General features: G+C 41.9%; 2 protein-coding genes across 2 annotated transcripts in view; both read right to left on the reverse strand.

Annotated features, from left to right (window-relative positions):
• Positions 1 to 19,778, reverse strand: part of SPEF2 (sperm flagellar and cilia associated 2) — a 126,603-nt gene that overhangs the window by 13,927 nt on the left and 92,898 nt on the right. Inside the window, 6 exon segments of the mRNA XM_016224536.2 lie at positions 1,450 to 1,542; positions 4,077 to 4,259; positions 4,943 to 5,049; positions 14,593 to 14,822; positions 17,315 to 17,453; positions 19,528 to 19,656. Of these exon segments, the coding sequence (XP_016080022.2) occupies positions 1,450 to 1,542; positions 4,077 to 4,259; positions 4,943 to 5,049; positions 14,593 to 14,822; positions 17,315 to 17,453; positions 19,528 to 19,656 (881 nt within the window).
• LOC107546213 (zinc finger protein 862-like) lies at positions 6,865 to 8,394 on the reverse strand. The gene is made up of 5 exons (XM_087815052.1): positions 8,293 to 8,394; positions 7,962 to 8,179; positions 7,658 to 7,866; positions 7,437 to 7,560; positions 6,865 to 7,347 (listed from the first exon to the last, which is right to left on the reverse strand). The coding sequence occupies exons 1-5, from the start codon at positions 8,392 to 8,394 to the stop codon at positions 6,996 to 6,998; spliced, it is 1,005 nt and encodes a 334-aa protein (XP_087671178.1). The 3' UTR covers positions 6,865 to 6,995.

Here is a 19,778-nt window from a genome sequence, read left to right on the forward strand (position 1 = left end):
AAAACTTCTGTCTGGAAAGGAAGGTGCTATTCAGTCTGCTGGTTTCTTCCCAAGTAATGAAGAACCTGTTCATGTTGTTGCAGAACTGCGCACAAAATCATATAGACACCCTCGCAAAGCCTTACAGGAGAACTGGTCTCAGTCCCCCCGTGTCACATTGTAAATAAACCAACAACCCAAACAAAAAGCTGCTCCTAAAACTGCGAGCCTGCCTTGGACTCTTTGGCAATTCTTGGACCCTCTCTCTTCCCTGATTTCCTGCTGGCATCTGGCAGAGATGCTTGAAAAATGTGCATCCAATTGAAATAAATTGCTCACTTTGAGGTTATAACTAGAGTCACATTCAATTTTGCGCTGCAGTTTTGTACTAATGGTTGGCTGGAAATTGAGCAATCGATATACATGGTTTGCTGTGATGTCTAAATCTACCCTTCAGCTCTTTTCCTATCTTTCTGAGTCTGGCTGTGTAATGCATATTTTTATATTTTAAACATTTGCACTGAAGTCAGAGTAGCTTTTAGACTTTAAGGTATTTCTTTCTATTGTGGCCTCAGGAATAGAAGGTAATAACAATATTGCTACTATTATTATTATCAATATATTGCCACTATCATTATAGTACTATTATCAATAATTACCATTGATAATAATGATATTTTTGGTAATAATAAAAATCTGATGGGCCATGGGCAATACCGTATGCAAACCTCGGTGTGTTGTACATGTTAGTCAGAATCAGAAAGAAATGAACAAAAACATATATTGGTAAAATGACAATTTTTATCCTAAGCTTTTAGAATTGGAAGAACATTTCAAGGCTAATGTGCTGTCATGGCTTGGCTTATTTCACAGATGGGAAGAGTGAAACCAGAGAGGCGGTGGAAATTGTCTGAGGTCACACAGAGAGTCGACAGCAGTTGCACTTATTTACGCATTCATTGGCGGATTCCTGTATGTGCCCTGTCCAGGGCTCTAACCTGCAACCTTGGCTTTTGGGACGATGCTCTAACCAACTGAGCTACCGGCCGTTCTGTCTAAGAGTTCGGCCCTGCCTCCTCCCACGGGGCTCCTCTGTGCTGCCACTTAGCGAGTGTTAAAATCTGTCCTTTGGGGGTACAGCAAAGGAGCTGGAGGGTGGCAGTGATGTCTGAAACAAATTACACAAGCGAAAGAAAAGACAAAGAAATTGATCAGTGTCCAAGTACTAAACTTTTTTAAAATCCTCACCTGAGGATATGTTTTTATTGATTTTAGAGAGAGGAAGGGAGGGGGAGAGAGAGAAAGAGAGGGAAACGTTGATGAGAGAGGGAAACGTCAACTGGTTGCCTCCATACATGCCCTGGCCAGGGATCTGACCTGCGGCCTTTTGATGTAAGGGACGACACTCCAGCCAGCTGAGCCGCCTGGCCAGGGCAAAGTGCTAACTTTTTTAAAGATCTCAGTGATTACCTGTATAAGATGCTCCTGCCTATTGAATGGCAGCGGTTCAAGAGGATTTTCTGGAACTTTCATATCTTCATCCCCCGTAAACCACAGGCTCGCCTATACAGAAAATAAAAAAGAAAATTATTAATGTATTATGCTGAGATGTAACTGTTCCTCTAAAAGCCACAGAGACTGAGCCCACCTTGTTGTGCAAGTGTCTAAACAGGCTGAAGAAATCGTGGGGATGCAGGAGAAACTACTAGAACTACCATTTACATGTATTTTGATCTGATTCTTTGGCAATTCTTATTTTTAAAAATTTGATAATTTATATAATGTATCAGTGCAGGAGTGTACATGTATAATTTATAAATGAAAACTCACATATCAGGGATGCTAGCTGTGTTTGAACTTGGAACATGCGATGAAGCTTGGAGGTCACTGCCCTAGATTTTGCTGGTAATAAGAGGAAATGGTAGAAGCCAGAGGGAAGTAGAGAAACAGAGATAGGATCTCTACCCTTTGCCCCGTTGCTCAACCAACTCTCAGCTCCACATCCAATGGTTTCAATGCACAGGAATCTTCCTTGATGCTTAAGACCAATGGTTCATTTATATCAGTTTTCCAAAAGTTTATAATATTTCATAAACTACGAAACTGTTTCAAATGTCTCGCACGCGCCCTGGCCTGGTGGCTCCGCTGGCTGGAGCGTCATCCCTGTGTACCGAAAGTTCGCAGGTTCGATTCCAAGTCAGGGCACACATCTCGGTTGGGGTTTGGATTCCAGATCCGGGAAGGGGGGAGACAACTGATCGATGTTCCCCTCTCTCTCTCCCCTTTCCTCTCTCTAAAACAATAAAAACATATCCTTGGGCGAGGCTTAAAAAAAAAAAATGTTTCACACACAAGAGGGCCACATTAGAAAGAAAAAATAACCTAATGAAAATGTTTACGGATGAAATGTTAAATGAGAACCTGTAGAGCAGGGTTTACACTGATAAAGCGCGGCTGAGTGCACCACATCCTGCCTCACTGGATAGTTAGGTGATTTCTCCTTGAAATGTGGAAATGCCCTTCATATTTTCTTGCTAAAATGTGGCCAAAGGATTTTTTTTCTTTTTTACTTTTCCTTAGAAAACAAGCCCTGCACTGTTTGAATCCCACAGCATCTGACTCATTAAGCCTATAACAACATGCATTCTCACCAAGAGGAGATGAGTCGAGAGACGAACATCAGAGAACTCCCCCTGAGTGTGACTAAACATGCACACGCGACAGAGGCCAGCGCGTGTGGCCGCTGCAGCAGGGAGGGAGCAAGGGGCGGCCTGGCTTCCAGGCTTGCAGGGCTTAGCCGAGGTGCACAGCCCCGACTTCACAAGCCCGTGTCTCATTCCATTTCAGAAGCTGGGGAAATCAGCACACTCTTATGTGGCTGTTGTGGTGAACTTGCAATTAGTCAAAAGAAAAGAAAAAAGACAGACAAAATAAAGTGCAGAAGAGAGAGCCTTTTTCGGCGAGAAAACTGCATCTCGGCAGTGCGACTGTGCTATTTTACTGTTCTAATGTGGCATTTTCAATAAATCTTACAAAAGTTGGCCCTAGAGGCTGTTCTGACTTTTCCCATGAAATAACCTTGTGTGTGTGTGTGTGTGTGTGAGCTGGTGAGTGTCGGAAATCTGTAAAAGTCATGATGTGGGAGAGTCAGGGGAGCCTCTCCAGATGGCCGTCTTGTCCTGGGGCTCTGAGGAGTGGGACTTGCAGGTCAAGAGGACAGGACAAAGCTCAGAGATCAACTGCTCCCAAAACACAGGCAGTGTCCAATTTTTGAGTTTCCATGAGACTCAGTAGCCAGCTTTCTCTAAGAAATTCACACCTTTGGTAAAGGAGCCTTCTGGTTTTGGCTCAGCACTTGGGTAAGGTTAAAAACTGCTAACGCCCCTTGCTCATTTCATGCTTGTGTAAAAGGCTGTTTAAATCGACATCCTGTGTTAACTGGCACGCAGCGTAAATAGTGAAGGCTAGTAATTGCTCAGTGCCCACTTTTAAAATCTTAAACCAACGATAAAAATCATCTTCACGAGTTGCACGTTCAGGACAGTGACAGAATTCATAAATGACTCTACTTGGGAGATAAGTCAGAGCCTAATCAGCTAAGCACTTTTTTGATCAGCCTTGAAGGGGCGTTCTCAGCATGCAAGTGCCATTTCCTCCGGCTCAACTGTATGAGCCTGAGAATCTCAGGGCTGGCATTAATCACGGGAGAAAAGACAAGCAGGAGGGATGTGGTCTTTCAATGGTGGCACACGCTTGAGATACCTAAACTTAGAGGGTATCACCTTGTTTCAAAATTGGCACCTTACAAACATGCCCATCTTTTGTGTCTGCCAGCAGCAGGACGAATTCAATTAGTAGACACATAATAAGCAATGCAGGCCCTTCTTAGCTATGAGATTTCACTCTCACTCCACCCTTACTCCTCAAAAATGAGCTTTTTCTTATTTTTCACTTTCTAAAGACCTAGTCATTTCCCCAGTCCCCTGCAACCTGGATTCTGTTCTCTACCAAATTTACTCTGGTGAAGGTCACCAGTTATTCTACTCCTTAGGATGAAAGGAGCCTGGGATTAGTGCCCCCCAGGTGTTGACAGCAACCTGAATATACTGCTCATAAGTGACGGTGCCTGACTGCTCCTGGTCCACAGCCTTGAACCTCTGCAGGGTCTCGAGGAGCTCCTCCTCCAGCGGGATGGGCCAAGGCAGCGAGGTCACTAACAGGAATTTCCGCCAGTCCACGAGCTCTGAGTTCACGGTTAATAGAGATGTTAACTCCTGCAGCTAGAAGAAAACAGGACATGCCACTGGAATGTTTGTACAGTTCTATGCTGACGCTCTCTCTGCTCACATTTCTCGCTAAGCGATTCAGATGAAGGGAGCGGGTTTTCAGATTGGTGAACGGAGCTGCTTCTCACATCCCCTCAAGCTCTACCAGCCACTCTACACCAGGCAGCACCTAGAAAGTGTTTCACCTTTTGCTTCTTTGGCCTTTGTGTTCCTGCTTACTGTCATGTGATGAATTTATACACGTGTCTCCAGTTGACTTTGCACCTTTGCAACAGAGGAGGGATAAAAGTGACAGTAGGGGGCTGTGCAAGGACACAGCCTGTGGGGAAACACTCTTTAACCACTTTGTTTTCTGATACATTCTTGAGAAACAGAGTATGAGAAAAAGTAAGAATTACTAGGTTGGCTCATTTCATCGGGTAGCAACAGCCACAACCCTACTGGCTGAGCCTCGTGGTCTCAGTGATGTTTCATGGGCTGTTAGCATCCTCTCTCCTTCTTCTAATACTGAGCATGTGTCTTAAAGTGAAAGTTCATCCATTCAATCATTCAGTTTTTATCAGTGGCCTACTAAATGTCAGATACTGTGCAAGTAACTGGCTATTTTTAAAACTATTGACTTATTGATCAAATAAAAATTGTCAAAGCTTTGAAACCCAAAGAAACGCGATGCTTACTTCAGGTTGAGTGAGGTGCATCCAACTGCTGGGAAGGCTGTTTGCTCCGAGGTTCAGGGTCACCAAGTCAAAAAGAATGTCAGTAAATGCTTTGTTCCCTATTGTGCCTATAATACAATGAAAAATATTTTTCAGTTACGTGGTGGGGAATCACTTTATTAATATTATTTAAAACTGTAACCCTTAGAGAAGCGGAAGAAATTTTGAAAACATAAAAATGATAATTTCCTGGTGCTCTCCCATTATTTTTTTCTCAGCTAAGTCAAAATGTCTTTTTGGTTGAGTAATAAATCATTACAGGTTGGGTAAAATACTGGGACTTCATATTTTAGTTTGGAGTCTTTTTTGATCTTTTACTCAGAATTGGTTGAATTTTTAAAAATACTCTAAACTTCCCTATTATACAGTTGGATACAAGAGTAGAATGTTTTGGAAAATATGGGATAAAGGTGTTTCAAAGACATGCAAATCACCGCAGTGATCAAGGTAACACATTTATCCTCATTTTACTCTTTAGATCAGAATATATTTGTTTTTATAAATATAGGGAGATTTGAATTGTCAAATTATTGGATTGGAAGTGTCAATCTAATCATACAATTGACTCACTATTTAAAATATTTTTAAAAGATTACTAACCTTTTAAATGCTTTGATGTTATGTTCTAATCTACTTTGCCCTGTCCCACAGAGATGTCTGCTTAGTTGGTTTCTCATTTCAAATTGCATGCACATGCATTTAAAAAGAAATAGGAAAGCAAAATAAATGAATTTGCTTAAAAAATGTCTAACTACCATAGCAGAGGTACCTTCTAGAGCCGAAGAGATTCCTACAAGTATTGGGCATCTTTCAGGTCCAGAGTACATGAATATTCTTCTTTGTTTGAAAACCCTAGACGTAGGATCTCAAATGTTTCATTTTACATCTAAATTTTTAGCATTTATAAAAGTCCAAAGTAAAACACCATTTCCTCTAACCTTTAGCGGCATGCAATAATCCTTGTAAAATTTCAGTGGATAAAACCAAATATACAATTTTGCGATTTGGATGGTAATTTTCTGGGTAACAAGAGCAGAATATTGTTTTCTTTGCTATGACTAGCCACCCAGCTGGTTGTTCAGAAATGAATTCTTTATCTTTTTTGATCAAACCTGAGTGTTCAATTTTATAGAGATGAGAATACTTTCCGAGGTAGTAGAATTTTCAGTAAAATGATCTTTACATGATACAACATTGGTTTTCAGATAAGTTAGAAATAAATCATTCATGTTCCTCAATGTAAAACCATAAAAAACTCTTTTGAAACCATGAAGAGGTTCAAAGTATTTAAAAATTTTGGTAGATGTATAAAATATTTCCACTGTCCTAATAGCCATGGTGTAAGCAAAGTGTTGTAAGACAATACTTTTTTTTTTATTAATTCTCTTTTTTAGAGAGGGAGGAGGGGGAAAAGAAAGAGAGGGGTGCGGAGAGGGAGAGAGAAACATCGATGTGAGAGGGAAACATCAATCTGTTGCCTCCTGTACATGCCCAGACCAAGGATGGAACATGCAACTTAGGTATGTGCCCTGACCAGGAATCAAACCCATGACCTTCTGGTTCACAGGACAACATTCCAACCAATTGAGCCACACTGGCCAGGGCTATAAGACAATACTTTTAGTTACATAGGAATTGTTAACTATGGGGATATTAGTGTGAACTATAAAAACTATTTTAATATTTGACCTGTTACTTAAATGACCAAGGCATATAGTCATATGATCTTTACATATAACTCTCAGAAAGATGACATTATAATAACACCATTGCTTAAAAATATACAGCTCTACCCAAAGACTGTGAAAGAACGTGTGAATGAATATACAAATAGAATTACAAAGTTACTGGAAAACCAATTTTTGGATTTTTGCTTTGGATGCCTAGAAGATACCAAATGCCTCCTGTCTTTGATGTGATGACTGGTGACAATTCTACTTTCAAATTTCGGGCTTTTGAAGATAATTTATTGTTTCTGCTATCATCAAAGATGAAGTCAACATTTGTCATATTACTAATCACTTTCATCATGGCTTCCTGAGTTTGATGAGCAATCCGAGATAGGTCTTGTGTCTCCAGCTGAAAATAGTGCTCTCACATTCCATAAGTGGATAGCTTCCCTGGGGTCAAAGTTATTAATGTCTGGAGAATTCAACTGAATGATCAGGAGATCAGACATGCTGTCAGCCTTGATCTTGGCATGCATTTGGGACTCGGTGCGTTGCATCTGGCTAAAGCCCCGCCCCACCTCTGCTGAACTTGCAGGGAGGGTCAGCAGGAGGTCCACTAGCGTCAGGATATTTGGATACTTGTGTAAGCAAACCGAATTCACAAATTCCCAGGTCAATTTGTGGATGTTCTGAAATCTAGGGGGGAAAGTGAAAAATGTAAAAGATCAAGACTCCCAAGGTTTACCCAAGTGTTTATAAATATCAACTACTTTACTGATGCTCACCTGGCATAAATCTCTAATTTCAACATGCTCCACTCAGTGAGCACTTCATTGATTTGCACGTTGGCAGCTGCCAATAACGGTTCATAATGTGCGATCAGGATGGACACCTCTTTTTCTCCAAATTCTGTCATCAGTATACAAACGGAAAGTCACATATATAAAAAACACTCATACAGACTCATCAAAGCACCGCAGGCTCAGAGTCAGCGCATATAGGTTACCTTGATTTATCTTTGCAGGCCACAGTTTAAAGCTTCCAATCACTGTTGCCTTCATCACATCTTGGCTGGCATCTCTGAAACAGCCTCTCAACCTCTTGATGAGACGTGTCAAAACCATGTGTCTCACATCAGCAATGTTTCCCTTTCCTTTGAGGCAGTTACCGTGAAAGTGTGTGATTGAATCCACCCTACGTTCTTTGGGCCCTGGTCTGGAGAGAAACAAGATCCCTCCAATAAACCATTACATGAAAAAGTACCTGGCAAATGATTTCCCAAGTCCCTCAGATCATCCCCTTCTCCTCACCTTGTCTGGTACATTCTGAGCATTTCCAGTGTCGACTCTAAGGTAGCAAATACATCTGCAATTGAAGAATTCCTGTTTTGGCTGACATGGGACAAGATGCCAAGCACATTAATGACATCCACCAGGAAATGCACAAATTTAACAATGTCTGCTTGGAAAAGCAACTCTAGAATTTCTTTGGTTTCCTCATGACCGGTGTCACTTCTGTCTTCACCTGTCTGTAACACAGGTTGGGAATAAAATAATGGTTTATCTTTCTTGAATTGCTCAATAAAAATATATTTGATTATTCTGAAAAATTAAAATAGTGTGGCATTTCAAAATTACTTACTGAACGAAGTTGCTGGACAATTGCGGGGTATCCCTTGAGAAAGTTCTGGAGGGCTGCCTGCAATCCCTGAAGCCACCTCCTGCCTCCGACTTTAGAAGGCATCACAGGGCGAAGGTGAAGGCCTCTGAAAGCAGCTATCAGGGAACTCTTGTGAAGGGGTGAACTGCGATAGAGGTGACAAACGCTGTGGAGAAGGTCTCGGACACCGTTGTACAGGGGAATGCTCTGAAGCACCGCCTTGTAAGACAGTTCAAGACGATGGGCAAAGCAGGACACAGTCAGCACACGAGGCTGGATTTCTCTTAAAAGCGGGGCCACCCCACTGTTCTCTCCCTCTGAGCCAGGGGCGCTATCACTTCCAAAACCAACCAGCTTCTTTGCCCAGTCTTGGTGAGACAGCCTGAGCTGAAGATTTCTCTCTAGAGTTTTCTCAATGGCAATTTTGATGGCCAAGGGATCCTTTGTTTCTACTGTTTGTACCCCAACGAGTTGGCAATGCACTTTTCCTAAGTGTGCAAACTGCACGAACACAAGTTCAGCTTCCTCCATCCACCTGGCTGAGGTTCCATCGCTGATGACGGAGAAAAACTTACTTCTGTCTAGTTTCTCTCTTAGGTTTCTCCGTTCTACTTCGGCAATAAAATACGCGAATGTCCTTGCTGATTTCTTAGTCCTGAATACGGGGCCAATATCGACACCCTTCATGTCATCCAACTGGCACATCCAGATGAAGTCTCTGAGGGGCCGCCCGGTCTTGGCGATAGCATGGCACGATCTGAATAGGTTCTCGACTCTCCCGAGGGCCACTCTGCTCATGGCCCTCACCGCCAGCCCCGTGGAGGCTCTGCTGGCGGGACAACCGTTTGTCGCTTCCATTATTGAGGCCTCGGCATGAGCCGCGCTGAGATGATGCGCACTGAGAAATCCAGCCCGAAAGTTGTCAGTGCCATGACAGAAACTCACTTGGTTTCCCCCTGACTTCACTCCGTGCTTACGACACAGGCCACAGAACATGAGATTTAGCATCTCATCGTATACAAGCCAAGGGTATTTTTTCAGCCAGATTTTCAAAAATTGATTGTCCCTCTTTGGAAGGTAACAGTCAAGCGTCCGTGTTTTTTTCTGCTTTTCGGTGACTCGACTCGCATGGTCTGCAGGATCCCTGCCTTTAAAATAGCTCCGCATCGTTATTTTAGTGCTCGCCGATGTCTACCCTCAGTTTTGCTTAATGCCTACCCCCCACATATGCTCATTATTTCTGGAAAACATCATAATGAGGGTTTACTACTTACTGGGCATTCTGGTTAGCATTTTCAATGGTTCATATAACTTAATCCTTATAATTCAGTCTCCTTAGTTTACAGTTAAGAAAATGGACAATTTACTATTATCACCATTTTACAGGTAAAAGAATTAGGGCAAAGAGAGGTTCACTGTCTAGTGTCACAGTGCTCATAAGGGGTGGAGCTGGGGTTCACTAGCAGGCAGTCTTACTCCACAGCCCCCCACGTTTACCCACCTCATTACTACTGGTTTCTCACAAGGGTAAGGGGGCTATGGCCTTTCTCACTCTGGAATCCATTTCTCGGTGCATTACAGGGACACTGTTTTTGCTGTCATTTTATTCTCATGGTGAGAAAAAAAGAACAGCAGGGCCTGCCCAGCAGTGCACCCGCAAGATTCGCCCTGGAGGTCTCTTCCCTCCTGCCTCAGCCCCGCCTTCTCTGGCAGCCGCACAGCCCCCTTGTCACAAAAAGGCCATCAGGCTTTGAGACCCGTCCGGGTGGTTTGTAAAGCAGCTGTGCTTCATGTCTCATCTTTTTGTCTTCCCCAAAGGTCTAATTTGTGACATGCATGTGATTATTTGTCAGAGATGGGAATGTATACTTACCTGGGTGGAAGGGCAAAAAAATTAAAAATTATACAAAACAAAATCCTAAAATACCAGTTTCTCTCTAAAGGCAGAGAGCCTGGGCCACATACCCACCTCCTCACAGGGAAAAGCCAAGTGCCCTTGCTCAGCCTCTCGGCGGTTGAGGTTCTGGAGACGGAGCAGCGTCTGCTGCGCCCTCACGGTCTGGTCTCCTCGCTCTGACCCATGCTCCCCCATCCGCTGGCTCTACACGCCGCTGATAACCCTTCTCTTGCTTGCCCTCTGCAAGCCACTTGAGACTTCATGACTTGACCACAACCTCTTTGTGGTCCTCACCTCCTGTCTCTTGCATCAGCTGGTCTGTTTGCTGTTCCCTAAATATGTCTTACCACCAAGAAATCCCAATATCTACTCCATTTCCCCTGGGCCTGGAATACCCTGACCTGGCTTCTCTTCCTGGAAGCTTCTGCCCAAAAGTCTCTTGCGAGCTAACCCACATGCTGACCCCCACAGGCGGCAGTGACTACTTCCTCCTTTGAGTTCCTGTGAAAACCATGCCGCCGAATGATCCAGCTTAGCCACTCCAGCCTGGAGTGCTCGATCTGTGCCCTCTGCTTCTGGGACCAGTCCCTGATTCTAAGGGGGGTTTACAGGAGGGCTCCTTGCCAGTTCTTAGAACAGTGTTAGTGGCCTTGAACAACTAAACTCTGCCTCCCTTAAAGAAGGAGTGAGGGTGCAGATTTGCTGTAGCTATGAACTGCATCTCTGCAGGCATTACGTGGAGTGCTGATGGGCTTATGAGAAAAAAGGAGTTCTTATGGCTTAGGTGGGGACAGAGGAACATTGCTAAAGTGTTCTAGTTTCTACAAACTCCAAACTGCTTCCATTGGAGAAGGGCTGTCTTTCTGATGTGCTTGGCACTTGCTGTTTGGGGATAAGATGTACCTCCCCAAGGCTTATAGGAGTACAGAACTGAATGTTTTTGTTATGGTCCCCAGGGAGCCACATACCTCATGGGTTAAATCTACCAGGTGGTGGCGTTTTTTTCTGGACACGTTGTAGGGTAATGCTGCAGGTGCTACTAGGGTATGTGTACCTTCAGGATGCTAAGCTAACATTTTGGATACTAATAATAATAGTTTGCATCAATATTGTATAGTGCTATATATTTTCTAATAATACATTACTGCAATTATGTAATTAAATGATAATGGTTTATATTACACTTAAATTATACATTCTATGTACTAGGCACTTTCTAAGCACTTTATGTATATCAATTACTTTAATACTCATAACAGCCCCATTAGTTACCCCATTTTACAGATGAAGAAAGTGAGAGATGTAAATAACTTGCCCAAGATCATACTTCAGTCATTTGATAAGAGTGGATTTGAAAAGAGCTGTCTGACTCCTCTTATCCATGGGTGAGTTTTCTTACCCATCCAGCCACGGGTAAGAAGTGAATTAACATGGAAATGCTAGCATGGGGCTTAACTCATAGCTTCTGATGCAGTGCCAATATTGGCTACCTTTATAATTTGGAAAATACTCACTGGATGCCCTCTCTGCTGGGAATACGCTCGTGGGGATGATTCATGAGACAGTTGAAGGGACAAATGCCTTGCTGATTCAGGGGCTGCCTCTTACTCAAGCTGCTCCTAAGATTCTAAAGGATGAATCTTCACTAGGTAGCAAGAAAAATGCTAGCACAACAAGTTGTTTCATTGCATTTTGCATAATTAATTTGTATGATTATCGCACATAAGGTCATTTTTTCCAGCATATTTGTGACGATCATATCAAGAAATGATATTTTACGTCTAAATTACTACCTTTACGAAAAGAGATTTAGATTCAGCACAAGAAGCAGAATTTGACCAGGAAAGGAATGTGAAATATAAGCATTAGAGTATATGATGTATTTTCAATTTTACATTATTTTTAATAAGAACTATTTTTAAAAATTGATTTTTAGAGAAGGAAGAAGTAGGGGGGCGTGGAGAGAGAAGCATTCATGTGAGAGAGAAACACCAACCAGTTGCCTCTCTTGCGCCTCGACTGGGGGTCAAATCTGCAACCTAGGTATGTGCCCTGACTGGGAATCGAACCCATGATCTTCCAACCCACTGAGCCACACCAGCCAGGGCTAGTAAGAACTATTTTGATGATGACTTTTAATTTTCAAGTAAATTAGCTATTTCTCAGCAGAAAACTCCTTAAGCTTTAGTTCTTGCCATTTTTGTCCCAATAGTAGCTACTCACAGTTACTTGTTTTAATCAAAGATTATAATTTCCTTCTATAATTCTGTAATGATGTTAACATTAACATCATTAAGTGACACTTTACTACTCTATTTTCATCATTCATTTAAACTTGCTAAAAAATCTTACTGCAGGCCTAGTAATATAATGACTGTTCTGTGTAAATATGTATGCTTTTCCCTAGAAAAAAATCCAAATGTTCATCTTATTTTAATATATTTTAGTGAGCTTGAAGTTTGCATTTGAAATACCATAGGTTGCATTGACGTCATATATGAAATAGATAAGAAATTGCTCATTTTTTTTTTTTTAGCTTAGAAATAATAGCAGTTTTAAAATTCAAGCAGGAAATTCTGTCGCATCACACATTTAGAAATAAACCACTGTCTGCCAGTTGTTCCTCAGTTTCAAAACTGTTGTCACTTCAAGCGAGATTGTCTTTTGATACTGCAGAGTTCTATCTCGGTGAACACAGTGAAAGGTGTTGTAAAGGGTCACTTTTGAACTCTTGGAAGGGCTATGACAAAAGACTTCATTTAAAAGTTGGAAAGGTGCACACCACTTGGGCATGAACAGCAGTCACAGAGACGTGGGGGAAAGGTGAAAGTCAGGGGCCAGTCGAGGTGGGGAGGAATGAGCGGTAACTGTTAGACTTGCCTGGGGAGGGGCAATGTCACTATTTGCAGCCTGACTTTGAAGATGTCCTGAGGGAACCTCTAATTCTGTGACTCCGGGATGCAGAAAATGGAAGGACTATTGTTTTGCCTTCCCTTTACAACATTGGCAAAAATAATAACAATGAATATTACTTCTGCTGATAGGCTATTCAAATGCTGTGCTAAGTATTTTACATGTACTTAAGAAGATGAGAAAGATATTTTTTCAAATTATGTAATCTAGTTAATAATAAAGACAAGGGTTTAAACTGCTTGCTCATAGACCACACCTCATTTTGAACCATCAAGGTCCCCAAGGCCCACAGTATTATACAGCCTTGGAAATTCTGCATTAATTATAACCGATATTCTTAAATCTGGGTTAAGACCCCAGCTTGGGTGGGTGGAAGTGGTCCCCCAGACAGAGGAGGCCTCCCCATCAGTTCGCCTGCAGTGCGTGCAGATGGGGAAGGAAATGCAGAGCAGGGTCCTGACCTTTCCCGAAACATCTGAACTCATGCGTCATATCTACCCCTTTCCTAGAAACTCTTTCCCAACTTTAAGTACCCCTTTAGCCTGGCCACGAAATCACCCTTAACCTCTTCCCGTTCCTCCCTCCACCGTGGGGTTCCACAGGATTTTGCCTGGCCAACCTCGCTGCACACTGATTCCCCTTTGCTTTGCATCCTTGAGCACATTTATAAAGTTCATATTCTGTTCCAGAAAGAACCTAAATAGATGTTTAGATTTTCTTCTTTTTCTCTTGCCTTTTCAAACTTCACTCGAAGTCCCCAGGGCAAGTGGTTTTCCTTTTATATCTAATTTGTTAAAAATATAAGCCCCTTCCTCTCTCCTGCCTTCTTCTCAGCCTTTCCTCTCCCTCCCTTCCTCTTTCTACCATACTCTGAGAGCTGGAGTATTCTACCATACTCCGAAAATAGATAAATGTGTCAGTTGACAGCTTTTAGTCCCGAGGGTCTCTAGAGTTAATCTTCTCAGACATACACATGTCAAGTTACAGCTATGATTTGCTATCTATTTTTAAACTTTTTGTTGAAATACAAACTCCGGTTTAGAGGTTGGATCCAAGAATGCATTATGGTTATCACCACGACTACTAAGGTCCCTCCCGAAAGGGATTAAGAGTAGCTGATAATTTTAAAAATCCACTTCCACAAACTCATAACCCCAATACAAAGCTTAAACTGGAAGCATCCAGGGAGGCTGTCCCTCAAAGGCCAGGTGGAGGAATGCTCAAGTTTACCAACTCGCCAGCCAGGAACGAGGGTCACCACACTGCCAAAGTATTAGTCACCCCGCTTCTCCCATTTGCTCAGTTCAGATCTATGTTGTATGAAGCAGATCTGAGATAAATTAGAGCAAAGCAAGGGCTCATTTTAGAGCCGTGTAATCCCAGAGGGCTGATTTTATTTGTAGGTGAGAGATTGCCATCCTCATTAATCTTGATATTCTCTGGGCTCTTTTCATAATAACTGCTTTTCTTACCTTTAGGTGCTATATCTAAGAACTGGTCTAGAAGGTTGTCCAGCTGCTCGATGGTCAGGGTGCCATTTTCCTCCCTTTCCACAGGCGGAGGGCGAATGGGGGGAGGGGGATCTGGAAAGACTTTCACATCGCCGTTGATGAAGAAGGCTTCTTGGTCTAAATAAAGCTCGTTCTGAATTTTCGTAGACGTTTCATTGTGATAGCGAGCTACCTCAGTTAACTTTTCCACACTGAAAGTGGAAAAACGAAGAGGGTTATCATCACTGGAGATGCGATTAGATTAACACTGCTTGCTTATTAGATGCACACGCCAAGTTAAGACATTCTACAGCTAAGTTAGACAATTCAATCTGCATGTTTAAAAATTCTAATTTCTCCTCAAATCCATTTGTAAAAAGGCAGGGTATAAATAAATCAATGTAGATTAGAATCAAAATACATGCTTGTTGCAGAGCTAACAGTCACACATTTTATACAGAGTTAAACAAGAAGGTACTTCTTTAAATATGGTTATGTTTCATTAGAACATATTTTACTACATAAGAAAGATCATGTCAAGAGATATATTACATTCTAAGTATGAACCAGAATATGGTTATATGCCAGGAAAAAACCCTATAATATACGACTGTTGGAATAACACAGTTTTTTGGAATCATGATAAATTATAATGTGAATCAAATGTATACAAGCGTATATAAATTTAAGAGTAAACAGCAATAGTCAGGAACCACTGTGGTGCAGTGGATACAGCCCTGGACTTTGAGCTCTCATTCCAGGCCATGCTCTGGTCATGGGTCTTTGGGGATGTTACTTGAGTTCCCTGAATGTCCTTATCTTTGCAACTGAGCCAATCAGGCATAACTTCATACCTTATGGCTGATAAAGCGAAATCACATAGGGCGTGGATTTTGGCTGTACTGGGGATTATAGTTATGGCCCTCATGAAAGGCCATTTTAAAGGCCAGAGAAATTTTATAGTAGGTGCAGTATCGCTGTATGGCTGGAAGGATGTTGTTTATAGCCTGCAACAAAGATTGAACACGGCAGAAAAATGTATGTTTAATCTGCCCTTACAGAATTTAGGAACACCAAAATAATCACATACTGAAAACTTTAAACATAGTATGAGTTGCTTTCTTTCAAAAGACACCCTTGAATTCAACTCTGGCAAGCTGTGTTTGTGTGTCCATAGAGCTTGCATTATCTAATTAGTGTGCTTGATGGTGTTTGAGTGCTGGAAAGTGCAGGGGGAGAGGGGCTTTGGGTAACTGAGTTTACAACTGGTAGGTGGGGACGGACTCCAATGCAGATGAGAGCCAGCCATGACTGGTACATCAAAATAAGTGCGCCATCTGGTGAAAGGTTACCAAGAGTAATCTTAGCAAAAAATGCTAGGATTTGAAGTGGGATTTGAAGTTCAAAGGAATTTGAGAGCTCTATTTTTTTAATCTCTGAAGAATTTTTGCAATAACCAAATCAGAAAGTGTAGCTGAACAGTCCTAGGTCTCAACTTCGTGTGGCTACATTCAGAGGTAAGAGATACACATATACACGATAAGCATCTGAGAAATGTGAGTACATCTGATAAAAATAAAAAGCATTTACACGTGATGGCCACATGATTGAGAGCTGTGACTCCTAAGAATGAAGAAAATATGTTTTCATTTCTAAGTGACAGGCAGAGGACAGAGCTGAGCATCACTGCTCTGCAATGCTGATGGGCAACGGAGTTGGCTATTCAGTAGTAAAATTAAGCATTATTGCAGTAAGGTTACCAACTAAGTGAGTGTGTGCGTGTGTGTTTGTGACCATAAAGCAACAGATATAAACAAATGGGTTAAAGATTTCACAAGAGAACCTTCATTATGAGACAAGGATTGGAGAAAACAAACCATAACACAGTCTCTTAGGTGGCAGTTGTTGCTTCTGAGAGTTCTTTCCATCTGTATCCTATGTATATAGCAACTCCCAAATTTTTAGGAAATGTTTATCGCAAGCTGTAGTGTACCAGAATCTAGGTCTAGTAGAAACCTGTGAAATACCCTGGTTGGAGTGTTTCCTTTTACAGGCTGCGAGGGGCCTGCAGGGATTAGGCACGCTGCTAATTTGTGGACAATGTGGGGGTTCAGGCCTCCCGGACCGTCAGGTCTCCTGAGTCTCACTTGAGGGCTATTTCTACTCTGCTCAGGTGCTTCTTTACTTCTTTTAGGGGAGAATTAAGAGGACGAGACTCACTGCCCCTCATGAGCAACAAGAGTCTGGAAAGCCTTTGGAACCCAACAGAGAAGTAGAACAGGGTGTTATGACCCTTTCAAGGGAATCAGCATGACTGGTAAAACTTGTCATGACTTTTCAGCCTTCCATAACTGGCCCTGACTAATAATAAGTCCGGCATTAGAAAGATATGAAACATTATTTTACTTCTGTCAAATACCTGAAAATGACCTATAATCTTACCCTGTAAACTAAGGTCCTCATTGAGCAGTGTGAAAAACCAAACTCTTCCAATAATGAGCAAGACTGGATATTGCAAAGCAACCCTTTGAAACGCGGTTTACCATTTGGAAAGAGTCAATACAAAGGTATGCGATTGTCTAAAAGGTCACCGTGTCTATCTGTAAATGCAGTTTGCATTTGCATACACCTTAGAAATCTTTGTCAGTTTTGGTCTTCAGGGATTACCAAAGTGTGCTTTTTAAAAAGTCCTACAGTACTTTACCTGGCCATTTCATGCAAGTACCTCTCACCAAGCCACTTTTCCATGAGTTTATATACATCAACCACCTTTGTTACTAGATTTTCAAGGAAAAATAATGCTTTGGTCTTTATCAGCTCAAGTCGGAACTGGGTGGCTCTCTCTAAAAAGAGAAATAAGGATTTTTTAATGTATTATATGTACATGCATTTTCTGATGAACTGAATTCAATTTTAAACTTCAATCTATGAAGCTTTAGGCGCAAACTTAATCTATAAATATGGATAAGTAATACTCATCCATCTCATTGAGAAGCAGATGTAACATGGGGTAGAGTCACTTGACAGTTTATTTAAACCAAAAATGTAGTAGAGGTTTACACTTATTGCACTTTATAGTAATATACTCTTTGATAAATTGGAATGGAAAAAACATAAATAATTTCCTAATTTCAGGAGTGGTGGGGGAGTTTCTTGATCTCCCTGCTTCAGAACTTTGGGATGGCAACGCTATTGAGAAAGACAATTCTCAGCACTGGGAAAACTAGGGTCAAGTCCATGTGTCCCAGGGCCTATTGCTGGCCCTGGCACACAATATGGTGTGTGGATTTTACCTCTAAAATCTTTCCAATCTTCCTTCTTTGCTTTTTTCCATTACTACTTTTTGCATTATCACTGGTCTAGTCTGAGCACTGATTATGTCACCTAAACTACGGCAATTGCCTCAATCCTATTTCTACTAAGTTCCTTTTCCCAACCCAAATCCAAATCTATCTCCATACTCTCCAGAGAGAGGTCTCTCCTGCACATGTGATTACAGTTGCTCTTGTGCTCAGAATTCTTCTCTAGCTCCCAGCTGCCATATGAGAAAATGTAACCCTTTTGTGGCAAGGTCTATGTGACCCTCTATGATGTCCCTGGTTACTCCTTCCCAGAATATGTCTCAGACTCCCGAGCTACTCCCTGCAGGTCACCTAGTTCTCTCCTCCCATCGCTGCTCCAATTTGTCCCCTGGGCAAACTTCTCCACATTCTAGCAGTTCAGCTCAATTGTTAATTTCCCTGCTGGGAAGTCTTTCTTGACCACTCACTCCCCAACCCCCCTCCATACTCCTTACTCCCTTTGTTTTGTAAGCCAATCTCCAATAGCACAGCATATTATAAGGGATTATTGACAGTTTCTTCCTCCAGATTGGGTTTTGTTTTTGTTAATTTTGTGTTTGTGTATATGAGTGTGTTTGCAGCAACTATTACAGGGTTGGCACATAGTGGAAACCCAGTAAACATTTATTGTGTAAGGAGGGAATTTAGGCACAGCAGGGATCACGTATGAATAAACTCAAAGATGAAATAGACTTAACTACTGAAAGCAGAGGTGGGAAAGGGTAGTGGGGGAGAAGATGTGTCCTGCCTTTCCTGACCCCAAAGATCTTCCTGTGTTCAATTTACTTCAGATTTCACTCTTGGGATTATGGAGGCAAGTGGCAGTGGGATGGGAGAAGGGGAGAAAAAGAGAGCAGTGAGGGATGGAAAGCATCAGTAATAGTTAACGGTCATTGAGTAGTTAACATGTCCCAGCCGACCTAATGATGTAATTTTATGATTTTGTCACCTAATATATTGACCATGATTTCTTTCCAATTAGGATACTTTCACTCAGTTTCCTGATCTTTTCAAATTCCACTTTGCAATGCATTATAAGACAACCTGAAGAGCCAGGAGGAGACTGTCTTGTAGAGTCATTGCTATCTGGGGAGAAGGAGGCCCTTGGACATTATTGATCCTTGACTGGCTCTTCTATGGGCTCTGCTCCCAAGAACTCACTTTCAGGGCCTGCTCACCCTTGGATAGGGTTTGTTTTTCTAATGAGATGCTGAAGTAATTCTTATTAGAATACAAAGCCACCTACCTAGGTAGCCCCAACCCTTCTTTCCATCTGTAAAATCACACCAACTCTAAAATCTTTGTGTTTCTCTTCTTTGAGATTATGAATTACTGCAGGCGCTCTCCTGACCCCTTCCCAAAGTCTCTTTGTTTCTTCTTGAGATCCTAGCAGACAATTATACAACAGTCAAATCTGGTCTTCCTATGGGTCGTATGAAAACAACCAACTGAATGCTGTACTTTTCAATCAGTTTGTTCTGTGTCCCCATAGACACAGTTTGAGCTGGCTGTGGGCTGTCTGCTTACTGGTCTATGTTCTACTGAAAAGGATCATCTTAGTTCTTTCAATTGCTACCTTCAAATTGCAGGGCAGCAAGATGTTCTTCCTTTATTTTGAGTCTCAGTTCATTTTTCTTTTCTATTTCGGCCATCTCCTCTGGTGTTACTGTTATAGGAGGGGCTTCTGCTGTAGGTGGTGATTTCCCTGAAAGGTCAAGGAAATCCGCCGAGTAAACTTATAACAAACAAGTGCACAGACATGGTACTTGGACAACATGAGTATAAAGTAACGTGTGTAGAGCTATAACCTGCTAGCGATTTGGAAAG

This window comes from Miniopterus natalensis, chromosome 3 (genome assembly GCF_054644295.1).
Source record: "Miniopterus natalensis isolate mMinNat1 chromosome 3, mMinNat1.hap1, whole genome shotgun sequence".
NCBI lineage: Eukaryota > Metazoa > Chordata > Mammalia > Chiroptera > Miniopteridae > Miniopterus > Miniopterus natalensis.